General features: G+C 39.2%; 1 protein-coding gene across 1 annotated transcript; it reads right to left on the reverse strand.

Moving 5' to 3' along the window:
- Positions 1-317: 317 nt before the first annotated feature.
- Positions 318-22,653, reverse strand: CMC2 (C-X9-C motif containing 2). The gene is made up of 4 exons (XM_066348682.1): positions 22,321-22,653; positions 14,433-14,548; positions 6,361-6,432; positions 318-664 (listed from the first exon to the last, which is right to left on the reverse strand). The coding sequence occupies exons 2-4, from the start codon at positions 14,511-14,513 to the stop codon at positions 578-580; spliced, it is 240 nt and encodes a 79-aa protein (XP_066204779.1). The 5' UTR covers positions 14,514-14,548; positions 22,321-22,653; the 3' UTR covers positions 318-577.
- Positions 22,654-22,722: the final 69 nt, after the last annotated feature.

A 22,722-nucleotide genomic window follows, 5' to 3' on the forward strand; every position in this document is an offset into this window, starting at 1 on the left:
GTCCTAGTACACTAAGGTGACAGGTTCGATGCCTGGTCAGGACACACACGAAAAGTGATCAAGTACACAACTAAGTGGAACGAGTTGATGCTTCTCTCTCCTTTTCCCCGTCTCTCAAATCAATGGAATAAATTTTAAAATAAATGAAGTTGGAACATGCAGTTAATAACAGAATTTCCTCAAACTCTTTTTGCCCTAACTTGTATCTTCAATGTTTAAGCTCCAAAATTGCCACATTGTCAGAAAGGAAAGTCTAATGGGATCATTTTGCCCTAATTCCAGGAGAGCTTAAGAGAACAGAGAAAACATGATTAAAGTCAATTATTTTATTGAGGGAGATGAGTTACCAACATGTTAACTGGTTGTAGGCAAAGGAAAGACACAAGAAAAGTCAGGTATGATGGTAAAGGAGTCAGTACTAAAGGCTCCGCCCAGCCAATATTCTGAATCCAGGCAGGATTCTCATGGGTCCCTTTCTAGTCAAAAGATCCTGGAGACCAAACAAGACAGGGTGCTTTCATTTCTCAACCAAGACTTCAGGCCTCCTCTCAGCCCAGGCAGGCAGTGAACATGTGATTTATTTTTCAGAGTCCTCTGGAGGATTCAAAAGTCTCTTTCGCATCGCATTGCCGTGCTCCCTGCTCCTGGTCCTCTTTTCCGCGTACTGGAAAATAAAAGGAAGGGGGAGAAAAGAGCAAATTATATCACCATTTATATCAATTAAGTTAAATATTTTAAAATATTGCCTGACCAGGCGGTGGCGCAGTGGATAGAGCATCGGACTGGGATGCAGAGGACCCGGGTTCGAGACCCCGAGGTCGCCAGCTTGAGCGCAGGCTCATCTGGTTTGAGCAAAGCTCACCAGCTTGGACCCAAGGTCGCTGGCTTGAGCAAGGGGTTACTTGGTCTGCTGAAGGCCCATGGTCAAGGCACATATGAGAAAGCAATCAATGAACAACTAAGGTGTAACAATAAAAAACTGATGATTGATGCCTCTCATCTCTCTCTGTTCCTGTCTGTCTGTCCCTATCTATCCCTCTCTCTGACTCTCTGTCTCTGTAAAAAAATTTAAAAAAATAAATAAATATTTTAAAATATTTGCAAAATAAAAAGTGTTTTTGCTGACAAAACTCTTGTCTTTTATTTCACTGAATCCAAGATTGGAAACAGTGACCTTAGAGGCTATCAAGAACAATTTCATTCAATACAGTACAGTATCTACATCCTAACAGGTGCTCACACAAATCTTTGATGAATTAACTTACTCCAAAAATATGAATTCAGTAAATATTTAAGACGAATGAGTTTTGTCCCTGTTCCCTAGGAGCTCACAATTTACCAAATTATACAACCTCTGATTGAACACGTCTAGTTATGACCAGCTCACTACCCATTTAATTATTGTTACAGTAATTGTTCCAAAGTTTTTTCTGTTGAACCAGTAAGTATTTCCCAGTAAATTTTCTTACTGCCCTCTGTTTCTTCTTGCCTTCTATAAACTTTCAAATATCTGATTACAGATAACCCAATCACAACTCTTTTTCAGGTCGAGTATCACTGGTTTCCACAACTGTTCAGAGAACATGGCTTCTGCCTTCTAATATCTTATCTATAAAGCACTTTTTGTAAAATACTTTAATATCAATACCCCTTGTAAAAAAAAAACACATCACAACCAGAATTAAATACAATGCTTGAGAAGTAGTCTGACAGATATGGGCCTATTAGTTCTTATGACCTGGACACATTACATTTCTATAATATTACTGAAAGAGTAACTGGGTCTCAGCAACTATATTATCCTATTGGTTCATACAGAAACTTATAGTCACCTGAACTTTCCAGGATGTTTTTCATCATGAATAGTCACTGAATCAAATTCTTCCCAAATCCTATGTTTCTGTAATCAGTTGGATCTGAAAGCAGTTTTCAATCTATTCTGATATGGTTAATAGGTTATAAATAACAGGAAATACAGAGCCTGGAACTTAAGAAAAGCACTTACTTAAAGCAGAGAAACTTGAATACAAGTGTTCTTATATGTACATATGTATAGGCTTATAATACTATATATATATATATATATATATATATATATATATATATATATATATATGAGTGTGGGTGCACACAAACACACACACCATATAAGCACATTCTAAAGGTGAATGAGAAGAGTCCCTAGGCAGAAGGGGAGGGAAGTAAAAGTAAATCCAACTTGAGAGAACCTAGTATATGTGAACAGCTGGATGTCAAAATATCTTAGGAGACAGAGCTAGGGAAAGAGGCCACAGAAAGAAAAGATTAGTGATAGAGAGCTAACCAGGGACTGGACTGGATCCCCTCCCCTCCCGTTGAGACAACGGCGTGGAGATTCCTGGTGTTAAGTTACTTCATCTTCTAGTCTAGCAACCTCAAATATAAGGAGTTTGGCTAGTCTTTAATAAGTTTTTTAAATCTAAAATTTTGTGTTTTCTTTAATTTTATTTATTTATTTATTTTTTACAGAGACAGAGAGTGAGTCAGAGAGAGGGATAGACAGGGACAGACAGGAACGGAGAGAGATGAGAAGCATCAATCATTAGTTTTTCATTGCGCGTTGCAACACCTTAGTTGTTCATTGATTGCTTTCTCATATGTGCCTTGACCGCGGGCCTTCAGCAGACCAAGTAACCCCTTGCTGGAGCCAGCAAGGGGTTCAAGCTGGTGGGCTTTTGCTCAAACCAGATGAGCCGGCGCTCAAGCTGGCGACCTCGGGGTCTCGAACCTGGGTCCTCTGCATCCCAGTCCAATGCTCTATCCACTGCGCCACCGCCTGGTCAGGCTAAATCTAAAGTTTTGATTGAAGGGTTCTAACATATCATCCAGAATAGTAGTTTTCAAAAATTTTTTTCCCTTCCTCCTCAAAGGGCTTCTCCAAATTACAGATGAAGTACCAGGTCCCTCTAACCAAAGCCATCCGTTTTATCTGTAATATATTAATTTTCCTCTTAAGAGGGTTAAGGAAAAAGTATGTGTCACTGCTTTAAAAAATTTGGGGGTGGGGGGAAGCCACTACTCCAGAACATAGAACGACAGATACCTGATAAAGGAAAATATTTGATAGCTCTGTTTAATCACATGCTGCTTTCAGTAATTATGTTGGGAGGAAGGTCTTAAGAGTAAGTCTTCTTAAGATAATACTTTGTAGTAGGCCAATGAAATAAGTCAGAGTAAATTAAAATATGGTCTATATTAAAATATGTTAAAATTATCTCAAAAGGGAGGCAAAATATCCTCTGAATAAAGAAGAAATATAAAATGATGAATATAATGTTATTCACAAAACTCCACTGAATAACAGAATGGAAGGTCAGCCTGACCAGGCAGTGGCACAATGGATAGAGAACTGGCCTGGGGCACAGAGGACCCTGGTTTGAAACCCAGAGGTTGCCAGCTTGAGTGCAGGCTCACCAGCTTGAGTGCAGGGTCGCTGGCTTGAACCCAAAAGTTGCTGGCTTAAGCCCAAGGTTGCTAGTTTAAGCAAGGGGTCACTGGCTCAGCTGGAGCCTCCTGGTCAAGGCACATATGAGAAAGCAATCAATGAACAACTAAGGTGCCACAACAAAGAACTGATGCTTCTCAGCTCTCTCCCTTCCTGTCTGTCTGTCCCTATCTATCCCTCTATCTCTGTCTCTCTCATTTAAAATAAAATGGAAGGTCAATTATCCAAACACCAAACAAAACACAATTAAAAACACAAAAGAAAAAAATATAATAATAAAATAAAGAAGGACAAAAGAGGAGGCTATGAAAGTAATGTCAGTGATTATTTCAATAAATGAACAAAAACAATAGCATAACAGTAAAGAGGGTCTCAACAGAATTGGCTAGATCCTTTTTCTAGTTAAAAGCTTCAAGAAATAAAGTAGTCAAGTGACACGTCAAGAAAATGGTAGGAAGAGAGCACTAGAAGCAATAATGGGTAAACTAGAAAGCATTAAAAGTAGAGAGGAAATAAATGAGCTGAGGTTCAGAAGATTGAAGGATGAAAGAACAGAAAAATGTCTATAAATCAGGAAATGAAGCAACATAAAAACAACACACAGGACTTAGAAAATATATCAAAGAGAATATCTGAAATTTATATGAAAACAAACTCAGACAAAATAAGAGTAGCTACAATGTTCTACCAAATAGTCATTAACAGCTCAGGACTATCTCGGAATAAAATTTCACATGATCTAATCACCAAACCAATGGAAAAATCATTAAACTGTAAAGAGAAAAAAATATAAACTTAGGGAAAAATCTGTTACACAACTGAAAGCATATGAGAAATAAACAGCTATACCAAATAAAATCATATGGGCTTTATTTTTCCATAATCTTATTAAAAAAGGAACACCGCCTTGAGTTTAGTTTCAGTCTAAATGAGCCTTTGCATATAAGGAAAAACTCTTTTCAAAAATCAGTTGAAAACAATTATACATGTACATGTGTGTTCACACAAAGAAATTTATCACCCTTACTAAGATCTCTGGAAAGTTCTACAAATAATAAAAACACTTCAAAAAAGGATTCCAGAAAGAAAAATAAAAAGCCCAAAGTGAAGAATATAAAAATGAAGAAAGGTGCTAGGGAGCTTCAAATACTGTATCTAAAATTTTCAATGTAAGGCTAATGGGTGGAGGGGGGACTCAAAAACACAGAAAATGAAAGAAAACTGGAAGGCAGATTTTTAAAGGTTCTGGACATAAAACATCTGATGTAGCCTGACCAGGTGGTGGCACAGTGGATAGAGCGTTGGACTGGGATGCTTGAGGACCCAGGTTCGAAACCCCAAGGTCACCGGCTTGAGCGTGGGCTCACCAACTTGAGCGCAGGGTTGCTGGCTTGAATGTGGGGATAATAGACATGACCCCATTGTTGCTGGCTTGAGCAAGGGGTCACTTGCTCTGCTGGAGCCCCTGGTCAAGGTACATATGAGAAAGCAGTCAGTGAAGAACTAAGGTGCTGCAACAGAAAATTGATGCTTCTCATCTCTCTCTCTTCCTGTGTGTCTGTTCCTATCTGTTCCTCTCTCTCTGTCTTTGCCACAAACATACATACAAAAACACACACACACATACAAAATCATCTGATGTACAAACAGAAATGGAATTAAATTTCTTTTCACAGACTTAAAATGCACTGTGTGGTTTGCAGTACTTGTAAAAAGACAAAGAATCAGGTACTTTGGCTATTTGCCCAAGTCAAAGTCTTAGCCTAAAATTAGGTTCAGGAAATGAGTCATTCCAAATAAGTCAAACTAGATCCCTATGGTTTACCCATATCATAATTATAAAGAACTTTCAAATTTTTAAAGCTAGAAAGATCCTCACCATGTTATGTAAAGATGCTGAATCCCAGAGTTTTAGGTACCTGCTATAGCCAACAGCTGACTGAAATGTCTTTTTTTGCTGAAAAGAGATTAAATGCTCAAACTTTTTTTTTCTTTTATTTGTATTTTTCTGAAGTGAGAAGCAGAGAAGCAGAGACAGACTCCCGCATGCACCTGGCCAGGATCCACCAGCAAGCCCACCAGGGGGCGATGCTCTGCCCATCTGGGGCATTGCTCCATTGCAATCAGAGTCATTCTAGCGCCTGAGGCAGAGGCCATGGCGCTATCCTCAGCGCTGCTCCAATGGAGCCTTGGCTGCAGGATGGGAAGAGAGATAGAGATAGAGAGATAGAGATAGAGATAGAGATAGAGAGAGAGAGAGAGAGAGAGAGAGACAAAGAAAGAGTAAGAAGAGGGGGAAGGGTGAAGAAGCAGATGGGCGCCTCTCCTGTGTGCCCTGGCCAGAAATCAAACCTGAGACTTCCACATGCCCGGCCAACACTCTACCACTGAGCCAACTGGCCAGGGCCTAAAGCCCAAACTTTTAAAAAATTGAACAAAAAAACAACTACAGAGCAAATCCCTATGAAGAGAATCCTCTTCCCATTGAAACTATTTTTTTTTTTAGTTTTTTTTCCAATTAGTTTACATTTAATATTATTTTGTATTAGTTTCAGGTATACAACATAGTGCTTAGACAATTATATACTATATAAAATCAATTTCCCAAATTTTAAAATTCATCCAGAGGAATCACAGATTATAAAAAGAAAATTATTTTCATTTATGTGCATGCTAAACAACAGTAATATTCTAAAACTGTCCCCAGAAAGTTTTCATTTCCTCCCTAGATTTTAGGGGGATACATACATAAAGTCAACTTTTCTCTGTTAAACTAAAATTTTAGGGAACATTTAATATTGGCAGTAATATATGATATGTTCAAAAATGTACTGTTCTAGTGTAGAACCATTTCCATCCTTGAACACTTTTCTTACCTCATTCTTCAAGCATTTTCTCATCGCCCGATCAAGATCATTGCAATGACCAAAAAATTTCAGAAGGCTGTGCTAAAAGGAAGAAAAATGATAAAATATTTCATCCCAAAATATGCTAGTCTCTGGTGCACAGAATTTAAATACTTATTCCTATAGGATGGATTTAATGTGTGACCTTGTTAATAAGCAAAGAATTAAATCACAAGTATAAAATATACAAATAAACAGACTTATCCTGGTCCTCCTAAAAAAAAAGGGATAAATGCTCTATAGGCAGACATTTAAAAAAGGAACTTTTTCCTTGATAAACAGGAAGTCTACAAACCTACCAAAACCTCATAATGATAAAGTGTAAACAACTTTATTTCCAAATACCTCTTTCATTAAGGACATGTTAAAATCACAGCACAAGCCATCCTCGATTGCAGGGAGTAATGGCAAAGAGCAGTGTGGCCATATTAACACGAGGATATTCCTTCACTAGCAAACACTGTCCCATAGAAGAGGTACTTAATAAATGCTTGGTACCAAAGTCATTTTCTCATTTGCCTCCATCCAAAATGTTACCAAAATAAAGCAGAAACACATAACACTGTTATAGATGGCCTATATGAGCCGCATAAATAAGCCACTAATTCACAATATAAGGAAATCTAAGTCTGAATTTCATTCTGCTTTGTTTAAAAAACAAAAATAAAAACATCTTTGTGGGCCCTGGCCAGTTGGCTCAGTGGTAGAGTGTCAGCCCAGCATGTGGAAGTCCTGGGTTCAATTCCCAGTCAGGGTACACAGGAGAAGCAACCCTCTGCTTCTCCACCCTTCCCCCTCTCCTTCTCTCTCTCTATCCCCCCCCCCCCCCTTCCTCTTCTCTTCCTGCAGTCATGGCTTGATTGGTTAGAACAAGTTGGCCCCAGGCACTGAATATGGATCTATGGCCTTACCTGCTAAAATAGCTTGGTTGCCAAGCAACCGAACAATGGCACCAAATGGGCAGAGCATCACCTGGTAGGGGCTTGTCAGGTGGTTCCCAGTTGGAGTGTATGTGGGAGTCTCTCTCTGCCTTCCTGCCTCTCACTTAATAATAATAATGATAATAATAATAAAATCCTGTGGTTTCAAGTCCAATGACTATTATCAGGCAGAAAGTATGCTCTAACACAGGGGTCCCCAAACTGCGGCCCCCTGAGGCCATTTATCCGGCCCCCACTGCACTTCTGGAAGGGGCACCTGTTTCATTGGTGGTCAGTGAGAGGAGCATAGTTCCCATTGAAACACTGGTCAGTTTGTTGATTTAAATTTACTTGTTCTTTATTTTAAATATTGTATTTGTTCCCATTTTGTTTTTTTACTTAAAAATAAGATATGTGCAGTTTGCATAGGGATTTGTTCATAGTTTTTTTTATACTCCAGCCCTCTAACGGTCTGAGGGACAGAGAACTGGCCCCCTATGTAAAAAGTTTGGGGACCCCTGCTCTAACAGATTAAGATGAAGACTAAAGTCAAGAACCTGAATTTTATAGAGCCATATCTAGTGTGTTTGCATGTCAAAATTTTTAAGAGTGAATTGGAGATCATGGTGATCTCCTATAATGATGCCATCAATGCTGAACCTGTAGTTATAATAAGCACATCTTTTCCCTTTCTTAATAATTAAGGCTTTCATGGAAACTGGGCAACACATAATTAGTAAGCTATGCATCATGCTATTTGTTTTTTTATTGATTCATTACCACTTTGAATGTACTTTTCTGGTCCACATTGGATAAATGATCAGTTTTTTCTGGCAAGCATTTAACATCAATTATGAACTCCTACAGTTACCTAATGACCTCTTCAGAATAAATATTTCCTGTGTTGTTTTCCTAAACTAGTTCCTTATAAACAAATAACCAGGGACAATGCAGATTAACACACCTTCTAGTCAAGTAGAAATAACAGAAAGACTTTCAGAATACAAGGCAATATTTCAGTGCTTATATTTATTCCTATTATCTCACATACATAAATATTATTTTAAAAATCCAAAATAAAACTAATTTATATTTTTGCTTTTACCTCAACATTAAGCCCAAATAAGAACTGTACTCTTGTGACATTATGTGAAAAACCCAAAATGCCCAATGGAATTGGTAGAATACACACATGCCCAGGTACTTGAATTCTCTTGAATACACATAGCATAAGCTGCTAGTGCCTAATGTCTATTTTAGAGAACCAAATTGGGCTCTAAATTGTCTAAGTGAACCAATCAATCAATGTCTGAAAGACAATGTCTCGAGCACTAAGATACAGCAGTGAGCAAGGTGGACCTGGGCCCTACTCTCATAGCACTCAGTCAGAGGGAGGAGACAAATAATAGAGTGATTGCTATAAAGCAACAGTTCACAAAGTATAGTCCAGGGACATCCAGGAATTACCAAGACCCTTCCAGAAGAAGCAAAAGGTAAAAACAATTTTCCTAATAATCAAGATCTTCCTTGTTTTGCTTTTCATTCTCTAATAGGGTACAGTAAATCTTCCAGAGCCCGCATGAAGTATAACATCCTAACATCCTGAATGTAGAGGCAGCTATGAGAAACCAGCCGTATTCTACTAAGTCAAATATTAAAGAGAATTGTAAAAATGCAAAAGCAAGGCCATTCTTCTATTTTGTTGTTTTGGAAAATAAGAACTTTTTATGAAAAATAACAAGTTATTATCTCTTTTAAAAAATTATTTTTTAATTTCTTGTTTTAATTTCTAAATTCAGTAAATATTGACATAGTCCACATTAACAAAGTTTTTTGTGGTCCTCAATAATTTTTTTAAGAGTGTAAAGGAGTTCTCGCAAAGGAGTCCTGAGACCAGAAAGTTTGAGAACAACTGCCATAAAGCGGAAATGTATTCTGTATGGTGTTCCTGAAGAGTAACTATCCCAAGAGAATCTAGGCCAGGAAAAAAGAAAAGGAAGAGGAAATAACAAATTAAGCTGAATAAAATTTAGAAGATAATTAATGGTCTAGCAAATGGGAAGTGAAGGTAGTAAGAAAGACTAAGTTAAGCAAAGGAAAAAGCAAGCACAAGTCTTAGAAAAAACATGCTCCTGTCCAACTGCAGAAAAGAGCACACAGGAATGAAGGGAAGAAGAGAGGTATAGGACAGAGGTGAAGCCCAGAGATAAGTAAAGGCCAGTATCATGAAGGTCTTGCAACACAATGAAGATTTTATTCTCTACAAAGGGAGCCATTAAAAGTGAACAATGATTAAACTTGTATTTGAGAGATCATTCTAGATGTAGTGTGGAAAGTGAATTAAGACAGGAGAGCCCTGGCCGGTTGGCTCAGCGGTAGAGTGTCGGCCTGGTGTGCGGGAGTCCCGGTTTTGATTCCTGGCCAGGGCACACAGGAGAGGCACCCATCTGCTTCTCTACCCCTCCCCCTCTCCTTCCTCTCTGTCTCTCTCTTCTCCTCCCGCAGCCGCCATTGGAGCAAAGATGGCCGGGCGCTGAGGATGGCTCTGTGGCCTCTGCCTCAGGCGCTAGAATGGCTCTGGATGCAACAGAACATCCCAGAGGGGCAGAGCATCGCCCCCTGGTGGGCATGCGAATGGATCCCGGTCGGGTGCATGGGGGAGTCTGTCTGACTGCCTCCCCGTTTCCAGCTTTGGAAAAATGAAAAAGAAAAAGAAAAAAAAAGACAGGGGAGAGGACAAAATAGTCAAGGGGACCAGTTGTCTCCAGTAAGATAACTTCAGAATTAACTGGTATTAAGAATAAATAACGGACCTGGCTGGTTGGCTCAGTGGTAGAGCGTCGGTCTGGCGTGTGGAAGTCCCAGGTGCGATTCCCAGCCAGGGCACACAGAAGAACCACCCATCTGTTTCTCCACCCTTCCCCCTCTCCTTCCTCTCTTCCCCTCCAGCAGCCAAGGATCCACTGGAGTAAAGTTGGCCGGGGCGCTGAGGACAGCTCTATGGCCTCCACCTCAGGCTCTAGAATGGCTCTGGTTGCGGCGGAGTAGTGCCCCAGATGTGCCAAGTATCGCCCCCTGGTGGATCCTGGTCCGGCGCATGTGGGAGTCTGTCTGTCTGTGTGCCTCCCCCCACCCTCACTCCCAGCTTCTCACTTCAAGGGGTGGGGAGAAGAATACATATGTATCCTAACCCAGATGGTGGTGCAGTGGATAGAGCACCCAAGTTCGAAACTCTGAGGTCACTGGCTTGAGCACAGGCTCACCAGCTGGAGCACAGGGGCCCTGGCTTGAGAGTGGGATCATAGACTGACCCCATGGTCACTGGCCTGAAGCCCAAGGTCACTGGCTTGAGCAGGAGGTCACTGGCTCGGCTAGAGCTCCCCAGTCAAGGCACATATGAGAAAGCAATTAATGAACAACTAAGGTGCCACAACAAAGAATTGATGCTTCTCATCTCTCTCCCTTTCTGTCTCTCTTGCTTAAAAAAAAAAATAAAAAAAAAAAAAAAAAAATCAACATGCATATATAAATCAATGGAAAAGACCAGAGAGTCCAGAAATAGATCCACTCATATATGGCCAGTTGATTTTTGACACAGGCACCAAGGTAATTTAGTGGGGAAAGAAGAATCTCTTTAACAAATGATGGTGGAAAAATTGGGTATTCATAGTTAAAGAGAAAACCTTGACTCATACCTCACACCATACACAAAAATTAAAACTTGAAATGACTCATAGATCTAAATGTAACAGCTAAAACTATGAAACTTCCCGAAGTAAAAAATAGAAAATCTTTGAGACCAAGAAATATACAAGATCCTTAGAACAAAAATCAGGAACAAAAGAAAAAACTGGTAATTAGACTTCATCAAATTTACAAATTGCTCTTCAAAATACACCTTAAGAAAATGCAAAAGGATGGCACAAAATGGGAGAAAATATTCACAATAAACTTATCAGACAGTGGTAAAGTAATTCTGAAAACTCAATAAGACAACTCAATTTTTAAATATTGGTAAAAGACTTTATATGAATGGCCAATAGCACATGAAAAGATACTCAAAATCATTGGCCATCAAGGAAGTACCATTTAAAACCAAGTAAGATATTGCCACAAATTCAAAGAATGGTTAAAGTTAAAAAAGACTTACAGTATCAACTCCTGATTTAAATGGATGATGAAAATAGTTTGCCTAAAGTGTATCATCATCAACAATATTCTTTGAACCAGTAAAAATATCTGACTTTACAGGTGATGTGTTTTACTTACTATGTAACTTTTAGTCTTAAAATTTTGCTCATTTAAATCATACTTACAGCCCTGGCCAGTTGGTTCAGCAGATAAGAGCACTGGTTCTCAAAGTGTGCGCCAGGGCACACTGGTACACACTAGATTTCCAGGTGCACTCTATGGTATTCCAGAGAAATATGTGCCTGTTGGGGACCAAAAAACCAACAGCGTTTTTGGAGTTCAGATTTTGGGGGAACAGAGGTGTGGGGAACTGGCTGTAAACTGACATGTCTGCCTAACCCCCTACCCTCACTTGCCTGATTAGGTTGCAAAAGGCTAAGCTGTGATGTGGGATTGTTTACACTACCCCCCCCCACCCATGCTCCCAGGAAAGACTAGAGGCAAGTTTCTTCTAATCCTTTGGTGTCAAGTTAAGATGATATGTATGGTGGGGGTTTTCTGCACTTGGTAAAATTCTTAGGTTGCCTTGGAAACGTGATCAGAGACCACTGACTTGCTAATAGCCTCACTTTGCCCTATAAATAAAACAAGATGCAGGTTTTTGGGCGTGCTTTGTTCTTGCCAGCAGCAATTACAGGGCCCTCCTGACCCTGTATTTTCTTAATTTTGCACTGTTCCCACTTGGGACCTGGAATTACTAGCTGTGCTGGTTTGCAACATGTGCCCAGATACAAAAATAAATATAGTTACTCTATTATACCATTTCATTACGGAAATACTGCTTTTTGTTAAAACATCATTATTATATTTATTATTAACACATCATTATATTATTTTTAGATAAATACACCCAAATAAAATGGATAAATTTCTCAAAAAGAAGCATGATATTGAAGAATCCGAGTCTGGAAGTGAGCAAATGTTAAGTGTAAATAAAATAGGACTTGAAGGCTGATGGGCAAAATTTAATTTATAGCACTTTCCCTCACTTAACACTGAACAATACGGTTGGATTAGAAACCCATTCATGGAAGCTTCAAGTGATTTTGGTTTAACATTAACAGAAGAACTGGCAGCTATATCCACTGATCGTGGATTGATGACTAAACATAAGGAATTTTCTCTTGAAGCCTTTTGGATTTCCATAAAAGAAGAATATGTGGCAATATCTAAAAAAGCTTGGAACATTTTACTACAATTTTCAATATCCTATTTATGTGAATTAGGATTTTCTACCCTCAACACAATTAAGAGTAAAAAAGAGGAATTCTTCAATGTACTGATGAGGAAATGAGAGTCTGCCTTTCAAATATATGCCCAAACATTGAAGAAATCGCTAGGACACATCAGGCTCATGCTTCTCATAAACACAAGATTGAAAAAACACATTCGCGCCAGAACCTGTCAAATTTACTAAATCTTACTAAGAATGTATCTCTATATATAGAAAGATAACTTTTTTGTCATTTTTTTTATTTTTAACCCCTTTTTATACAAATTCTAAAAAGCATAACAAAAAATGTAACATAAAACTTTTTTAATGTCAGAATAAATTTAATTTTGTCATATTTATTTCGTTGAATTACCATAAAAGCATGCTTGGACTTTATTTTTCTTTAATATTTGACTTAATTATTATAACAAATTTCTCAGAAACTTGTCTATAGTGCGCCTACAATTATTTGTAGGATTTTAAATGTGCCCCGAATTCAAAACATTTGAGAACCACTGAGATAGAGTGTTGGCCCAGCATAAAGATGTCCCTGGTTTAATTCCCAGTCAGGGCACAGAGGAGAAGAGACCATCTGCTTCTCTTCCCCTCCCCGTCCCTCTCCTACTTCTCTCTCTCTTGCCCTCTTGGAGCCAGTGGCTTGATTGGTTCGAGCGTCAGTCTCGGGCACTAAGGACAGCTCAGGATAGCTCAGCTGATCTCAGCGTCAGGTGCTAAAAATAGCTTGGTTGATTCAAGCATCAGCCCCAGATGGGGGTTGCTGGGTGGATCCCCATTGGGGCTCATGTGGGAGTCTGTCTATCTCTCCTCCTCTCATTTAAAAAAAAAAAGAAAAAAAAGAAAATCATACTTACTACTAGCCCTGGACAGGTGGGCTCAGCTGATAAAGCATCAACTTGATGCACCAGAGGTCACCGGTTCCACATACACAGTGAGTACACAACTAGATGAAACAACTAAGTGAAACGAGTTGGTGCTTCTCGGTTTCAGATCTCTCTCTCCCTCTCTCTTCCTTTCCTCTCTCTCTCAAATCAATGAAAAAACTTTTTAAATAAATTATATTTCTACTATTATAATTTGATATATCTACAGATTATGAATATCATGAGGAAAATAATGCATCGTGTAAAGTTAAAGAACAATGAAAATACTCCTTATAACTGACTCACGCATCAGATACATGAAAAAGCTAAACATCTGTAAAAGTTTCAGCTCAATTTAATGCACTGCAAAAATGGATCTCTTTCTATTTTGGCTTTAATCATGGAATTTTACTTCTATTCCAATAACAAGAAAACCTGTCAAATTAGGCCACTCATAATTTAAATTTATTAGCATCTAATTATAAAAATGTTTCAATTTCCTTTAAACACATAATGGTAGATATCAAGAAACAGAAAATCTTAAACTAATTCCATTACTATGAGAAGAGTCAGAGCTCAAAATGATTGTTCTAGTGCCCTGTAATTAAAAAAAGTATTTTATTATAAGAAAATGGATTCTAACTATTACATATCATTTCAAAAGATCTCTAACACACTTTCATCCCATTTCTGAAAAATCACAAGCATCAACTGCTAATCTTTACTAAACGAAAACACTATCATTTCCTTCTAATAGTGAAGATAGCATTTAAATTACATCAGTGTGTTGTACCTAAGTTTCATTTTTACTTTATGGTCATTTTTCTGAACTCTTACATTTTTGTGACATTCCTTAAGTAAGTTAATCAAGACGTTGCATTCTTCAGTGTGCAAGTGTGGAGATAAGTCAGGATGCATCTTTAGGAGAAAGCGATGGAACACAGCAGAGCAACCTGTGGATACAAGAGTGTCTTGAATATGTGTGACTGTATTTGGTAAAGCGACCTAAAACTATTTTCATATTTTCAGTAAGAACCTTCAGTGATCTTTATCAGAAAAGAATGTTGACCTTAGGAAAATTATTAAACTTGAGTCTCAGGTTTTTATCCAATGATTTAACAAATTCAGCAAGTTATCAGGAGTGTTTAGAAAGTATACAGGTTCAGAAAAACGCAGGACTCCTCACAGACCTGATCCTAAAAGTAAGTGCTCAAACAGAAACAGCTTGCCTATATTAATAAGCCCCACATTCCTGAAACTGATTACAACTCATTTTGTTCAAATGAAATTCTACCAATTAAGAGAACTGGCTTATTAATTCTTTAAAAATGTATTCCTATGAGAGGGTTAAAGGGAAAATTAGTCATCTCACATAACTGTGAATTAATATAGACTGCTTTCTTCCTAACATCTGGCTAGGAAAATCTAACTAAACAATGAAAAGAAACAAGAAGCAGATGGAAAATAAATATTTCAAAATTAGCAGATATATCCATAAAATGTGATTACTACAATGAAAACAAGAAGCTGAAATCCCTGAAATTGGTTTAATTGGTTCATTCCCATAGAAAATTAGCAACCAAGGACAAAGAAAAAGCATTATTTTGAGGTGTATGCTATAGTCATATAGCACTATACACTTACTGTCTTTTTTGAACTTATTCTTTTTAACTCAGAAAAGATTACTGAAAGAAACAATTAACTGTTTTAATCTTTTAAAAGTTCTAAGAAAGAAAATATAGGAGAAAGCTAGAACCTAGATTAGGCAAAGAGTTCTTAGAGACATAAAAAGCACAATCCAAAAAAGAAAAAAAAATGATATAAACTCATAAAATTGAAAACTTTCCCAATTCAAAAAACACCATTATAAAATAAAGACAAGCCACACTTTGGCGACGTGCCAAGGTAGGTTCACCGCCTGTGAAACCATACCACTCTGGTAAGGGGTGTTGATAGTAGGGAAGCGGTAAGTGTGTGGGGCAGAGGGTATGTGAGCTCTCTCTACTTTTTGCTCCATTTGACTGCAAACCTGAAACTGCTCTAAAAAATAGTAGCTACTATAAGCCACAGACAAGGAGAAAATATTTGCAAATCATATATGATAAAGAGCTTGTATCTGGAATAACATAAAAAATGCTTATAAAAAACATAATAATGTTTAAAATGGACCCCCAAAATGGACAAAAGATTTGAATAGATATTTCACTGAAGATGAAACAGGACTGGTTAATTCAGCACATAAAAAGATGCCAACCTTCATTAGGGAAATATAATTAAAACCACAATGAAATACCACTACACATCCAGCAGGATCAAAATGTCAAGACAAGCCCTGGCCAGGTAGTTCAGTTGGTTAAGAGTGTTGTCTTGATATGCCAAGGTTGCGGGTTTGATCTCATCAGGGCAGACACAAGAATCAATCAATGAATGCATAAATAAGGGGGACAACAAACTGATGTCTATTTTTCTCCCTCCCCGCTTCCTCTCTCTCTCTCTCTCTCTCTCTCTCTCTCTCTCTCTCTCTCTCTCAAACCTATTAAAAAAAAAAAAAAAAAAGAAAGAAAAAAGCCCTGGCTATGTTTGATCCCCAGTCAGGGCACATACAGAAATCAATGACTGCATGGATGGGCAGAACAATGAATTGATATTTCTCTCCCCTCACCTTCCTCTCTCTCTCAAATCAATATATATTTTTTGAAGTCAGACAATACCAAGCATTGGTTAGAAACTGAAGAAAATGGACCTTATGCATTGCTATGGGGAATGTAAAACAATACAGACACTTTGGAAGACAACTGGGAAGTTAAATGTAAACTTACCTATGACCTGGAAATTGTACCCCTAAGAATCTACTCAAGAGAAATGAAAACATACAAGGTGGGCAAAAGTAGGTTTACAGTTGTAAGTACATGTGAGTTTATTCTTGTATTATTATTTATTGTATTTTCTATACAAACAACTGTAAACCTACTTTTGCCACACCCTGTATAACCACACAAAGATATGTATGTGAATGTTCATAGCATTATTCATAATAGCCAAGACTGGAAACAATCCAAATATCCAATAACCAAGTAATTGGATAAATAAATTTATATTTACACAATGAAATGCTATATCTCAATTAAAAGAAATTAACTGAAACATATGCCAACATGGATGAACCTCAAAAGCACTAAGCTAAATCAAAAAAGCCAGATTCAAAACACTACATTGTATGATTCCAATTATATGCAATGTTTCGAAAAGGCAAATTTGTAAACAAAAAGCTAATTATTGGCTGGCTGAAGGTGAGAGTGGGGAATTAATTTGCAAACAGACACTAAGAAATTTTTGGAGTGATAAAAATATTCTAAAATAGGACTGGCATAATTGTTGCACAATTATATAATGAATTTACTTACAATGGGTGAATTTTATAATATGTAAGTTATACCTTAATAAAGCTGCTATAAAGAAATTTCAAAAAAAATCAAAACAGCCTACCCACCTTCCAGTCCCAACAAATAAAATCCTTGAAAATGTCTAAACAGGCCCTGGCCGGTTGGCTCAGCAATAGAGCGTCGGCCTGGCGTGCGGGGGACCTGGGTTCGAATCCCGGCCAGGGCACACAGGAGAAACACCCATTTGCTTCTTCACCTCCACCCCTTCATTCCTCTCTGTCTCTCTCTTCCCCTCCCGCAGCCAAGGCTCCATTGGAGCAAAGATGGCCCGGGCGCTGGGGATGGCTCCTTGGCCTCTGCCCCCGGCGCTAGAGTGGCTCTGGTCGCAACAGAGCGACGCCCCCTGGTGGGCAGAGCGTCGCTCCTGGTGGGCGGGCCGGGTGGATCCCGGTCAGGCGCATGCGGGAGTCTGTCTGACTGTCTCTCCCCGTTTCCAGCTTCAGGGAAAAAAAAAAGAAAAAAAAAAAAAAGAAAATGTCTAAACAAATAGTAATTCCAAAGAATCATAATATACCTATTATTTCAGATTTCAACTTACAAAAATACTAGATCACTATTTTACTGAGTAACAAACACATACACACACACACACTATACCACAGCCAGAGTGAAAATCAGCCTGTTTCACCCAGCTGAGTATTTGAAATGGAAACTGGAAATGCAGCCTAATCCAAGGGTTTTTTTGCCTGCCACTGACTATAAATTCTTTTTAATGATATAAATATTTTGCCTCAGAAAAATGAGGCCTCATGTAATTCAGCAACTTAAGTCATCTAATACTATGCACCAACATTTGCATATAATATCAGTTATCTGATTTCTGCCTCACTTATTTTTTCTGAAGGAAGATGTACACTGCTTTAGTCACCTAGTTTGTAAGTATATTTGACAAAATATTTTTGCATATTTCCATCAACCAGTTCTCAAATTTGTGCTTTTACAGTTCAGAAACAAGCTTATGATATATTGAAATGACTTCTTTCATTGGCAAAGTAAACACCTGAAAAGACATTTGGCTGCAGAGAGAAAAACATACATGCACGTTGTATGTAAATATAAATCCATATTATGATACATATAACTATAAAACATGGTATGGATCTTAGAATACACTTAAATAACTACTGATACCTTCCACTACTCATCTTTAACCCTTTGGGTAGTGAGTTTTTTCATGTTCAGTGACCCCCAGGAGTGAGTTTTGTTTTTTTTCAAAAACTGAAATTAGTTTCAGTTACGGTTTTATTAACTTAAAATCATGTTTGTTTGATAACCAATTTATGGAAACAAGAAGAACATACATTTGCCTTTTTTAATGTTGCCTTAAACATTTTTAAAATAAATCGATCATACTCTGGATGGTCAGGAGGCACGAGGACGTACATGAACATCTGTACTACTCAAAGGGTTAAAAGTCTATTCTAATAACACTATTATAACTCAAAGTAATTTTTATGAACTATAGAAAAGCTAAATATACATTCTAATTCTTATTTTTTAAATTTCTTCAAAGTCATATGAATATGTTTATATAATTATTAGTGTGCAAAATAATTTGTTAAACAGTTACTATGTGCTAGGCACAAGTCTAATAATCTTCCCAATAACTATAGGAAGTAGGTGCCTTTCAAAATTCACTTGAATCATAATAAATTGCCTTTTTGTAGGTTAAAATATGCATTATCTATATTTCCATGGCAAAACTAAGCCCCAATCACACAGTAAGTGGCAAAGTTACTAACCAGGGTAATCTCTCAACACGACAGATTTTCCCATGTTCAGGAAAAGAAAGACTTATCTTCCCAGTTGTTTATGAATGAAATAAATTCAGACAGAGAAAAAAACTACTACCTATTTCCCAAAGAGCCTCTGGTTGGTGACAAGTTCAACAGGCACTAACTCTAGGCCTAGTTTCCAAAGAGGTCAATGTAATATTATCCTGTATTACAAACAGAGGGTCTGTCTACATCAAGAGAAAGAACAAACTATACTTGTCCTGATCAGCCAAGTCCTGAATATTTACAATTTGAATATTCCTAGGGAGAGTGCTCAGGATGGTAATGGCTCTGACACTAGATTTAAACAGAACACCACTCATAATATTTACCAACTCACAGGAACCCAAAACAGAGGGGACAGATAAAAGGGACAACCTGGGTTAAGTTGAACAATGGATTTGAAGGGTGAAGATGGTTTGAAGGCCAAAATTGTGGACTCACTATTCAGAACTTATATCACTTTGTTTACTTGATCTAAGACCTAAGCCTCTTCTTTCCTAAAATAGAATTAACTCTTAGCCTATATCTCCATGTTGTCACGAGGTTTAAAATAACATATATGAGAGTCTCTGAAAGAGTGAACAGTGTGTGACATACGTAAAGCATCATTTGTATATTTAAAATGCTCTATTGCATAATAGGAAAGGTTGAACTGAATTTACTCTGAGGTGTTTCTGAGAATAGGCCGGGAAACCAAAGAGTGAAAGGAAGATGTCACCTTCATGCAGCTATCCAACAGTGAAAGAGGCTGCTATGTGAAGCTCTCTGTTATCTCTCCAAAAGTGCCCCCAAATACTGGCCTCATCAATTAAGGATGTCACAGAGTATATTCTATCATTGCATTAAGTTTCTCCTCAAATCTAAGCTAATTAAATAACTTTAAGCCATTTCCAAAAACAAAATTCGCACTCAAATAATAAACACTTTACTACTAGAAATACAGAAAACAATTTCAAAAGGGTAGTGCCAAGGTACGGATGAACAGAGCTGCACCACTGAAGCAAAGGTGACGGGAATATTCATTTGACAAGCCTTCATGTATGACTGTTTGCAGTAAGAAAGAGAGGAATAAAGTCTATTATTATTAAGTTAAAACACAAAACTTTAGTACCAATGGCATTTAGAAAATATCAGAAGGGCTAACTTGTCACAGTTACACTTCCCTCCCCCAACTCTTCCCACTTCCTCAAGTATGCACACATTGATACCAAAACAAACAGCTGAAACTCTTAAAAATGCTCAGCTGTGAGGATTTGATGTTTTGATAACTGGCTAATAGGCCCCTAAAAAGCAATTTTAACTTTCACTTGGGGGTAAGCTGGGAGGGTAGAAGCAGTAGGGGTACTCTGACTGACAATATAAAAACTAGTCTTATTTTATTCACTCTTTTAACTCTCTGTACCAAGACTGAGGTAAAATATTCCTAATGTGTATTCTATAATAGACTATTTCAACCACCAGGTGGCATAATTTCTTTTTTTTTTTTTCTTAAGTGTGAAGCAGGGAGGCAGAGAGACAGACTCCCACATAAACCTGGACCTGGATTCACCTCGCAAGCCCCCTATGGAGCAATGCTCTACCCATCTGAAGCTGTTGCTCCGTTGCTCAGCAACCAAGCTATTTTAGTGCCTGAGGAGAGGCCACAGATCCTCAGCGCAGGGGGCCAATTTGCTCCAACCAAGCCATGGCTATGGGAGTAGAAGAGAGAAAGAGAAAAGGGAGAGAGAGAGGAGTGGAGAAGCAGAGGGTCGCTTCTCCTGTGTGCTCTGATCAGAATTGAACCAGGACATCCACACGCCAGCCCACGCTCTACCACTGAGCCAACTGGCCAGGACCCACAATTTCAGAAAATAAATAAACCAAGAATAAGCAATACAGTAACTCTAGTAAAGAAAAGGGAGTAAGCCTTCCAATAACACAGTTTAACAGATCTATAATTACAGGGGGTAAAGCTTATATTTTAATGCCACTTTTGTTTTCTTTAGAAAGATTTTGCTATTGTGCGGCTGCATCAATAAGAAATTTACATACACTGGCTGTGAGAAAGGGGACAGGGAGGGAAAAAGAAAAAAATGGTCACTTCTCATGTGTGTCCTGACCCAGGATCAAACCTGGAACGTCCCCATGCAGGCAAATGCTCTATCCACTGAGCAGATCTGAGAGGGCCTAAAACACATTTATAAGGCCTACATTTCAGAAAGCACTGGAATTAGGTAAATTAGTATTTCTCCAACTATCTTAAACTATGCACCATATTCAGTAGAGGTGGAAAATAACAGGGGACTACTTATCACAGCTGCAAAGTGACCAAATCTAAACAGATGCTATTAAGTGACTGAGAACAGCCCTGGACTTCATGGGGCGGCCTGTGGGGCTTAACTTCCATCTCATAGCCGCCTAAGGAATGGGCCAAGTTGTAAACTTCCCTGAACAGTTTATCAGTACTTCCTAGATGCTAAGCACTCTGCCAAGTCGCATGAATTTCGGGGTGAAAAAATCAGTCTATACACCTCAAAGAACGCACAGACTAATGAGGGAATAATCTTGTAACTGCACATAGTAAACACCCGATACATGTGTGCTGAATGTTGGGTTTAGGATTATCAAAGATTTGAAAATTACTTCAGAGCCCAACATAGTTTTGTTTTTTAGGGGATGGAATTGAGGCTCATTTTCTATCAACGAAGCAAGTGCACAAACCTGGATGTACAGAAAAGGAGGTATAAAAGGGGCCACAGCAAAATTCCTCTCCCAGCGCAAAGTTCTTTCATGCATTTAACGCTTTAAATGAAGGTTTCCAGAACCCGGATTTACTGAAGCACCTTATTCTGAAACCAGTCATCCTTAAGCCGAATAAAAAGGATGTGAACGTCTACATCCCTTGACAAGGGTACTACTGCTGGGGCTCTGGCGGGATTCTCCCAAACCAAGTCGGGTTAGCGGCAACTTCCACGGCCGCGGAGACGCGCCCTAACAGGCTCCGGTCTTCTACGCGAACATCCTAAACTACAGCACCAACAACAATAATCATACAATGTACTGAGGGCTCACCGTGTCAAACACTGAGCTCAGGGCTCCCCTTCTCACAACCGATGCGATGGGTGTATATACCCATTTTACAGGCGAGGCAGTAGAGGCTCAGGGAGGGGAGAAGCCCGCCCAAGGTCACCAGGCTCGACAGTGGCGGGGCAGACTAACCAAAGAGCGAGGGATCTAGACCAGAGCCTGCCCTCCACCACCAGCAGGTCCCCAGCAGAAGTCTGAGGGCGGACAGCTCAGGACGCACCTGCAGCCTCCCGGACAGAATCCCCGGCGCGGAGGTCGCCCCGAGGACCTTCCAGGTTTCACCCTCCCAGGGCGACAGGCAATCCCGACAGGACGCGGCACCGAGGAGCGCACGAGCGCAGCGGACGAGAGAAGGGGACAGGTGGGTGTCCCGCGGCCTCCCCGACGCCGCGGTCAGAAAGGACAGTCTCCCTGTCCCCCCGGACTCCCGAGACTCACCCGACTCGCGGCCACAGCAGGACAGCTGAGGCGGTCTTCACCAGCAAAGGTCCCTCACGCCAAGGTCGCCCTGCCTGAGCCCAGGCCACTCCGGCTGGAGAACTCTCCGGTGCCCTCCACCGCTGACCAGCTTAGCCCGCCCCTGCCCCTCGCGGCCCCTGAGGCGCATGCGCCAGCCGGCCTGGACGGGCCCATTTTCCGGGGGCTGAGAGGAAGAACGAGTCCACAGAGGCACGGAAAAGTCTAAAGAACTAGCTGAACCAACAAGTCAGAGGTCGTGGCTGATGCTAAATACATTTACACAATATTCTCTGCTAGGAAGAGTGGCGTGAGGACTCGCCCAGTGTCACATTTGCCGCTCCCCCAGGCGGTACAGTCCGAAGTTTGGACCCCTCCCCAGGG

This window comes from Saccopteryx leptura, chromosome 9 (assembly GCF_036850995.1).
Source record: "Saccopteryx leptura isolate mSacLep1 chromosome 9, mSacLep1_pri_phased_curated, whole genome shotgun sequence".
Lineage (NCBI taxonomy): Eukaryota > Metazoa > Chordata > Mammalia > Chiroptera > Emballonuridae > Saccopteryx > Saccopteryx leptura.

What these genes read in the sequence shown, in the direction of transcription:
- CMC2 (XM_066348682.1), bottom strand. Translation starts at nt 14,513, where the DNA reads ATGCATCCTGACTTATCTCCACACTTGCACACTGAAGAATGCAACGTC. An exon ending in TTAAGGAATGTCACAAAAAT is followed by an intron (nt 6,433 to 14,432) that starts GTAAGAGTTCAG and finishes TCTTCCTTTTAG; the next exon opens with CACAGCCTTCTGAAATTTTT. An exon ending in GAAAATGCTTGAAGAATGAG is followed by an intron (nt 665 to 6,360) that starts GTAAGAAAAGTG and finishes TTTATTTTCCAG; the next exon opens with TACGCGGAAAAGAGGACCAG.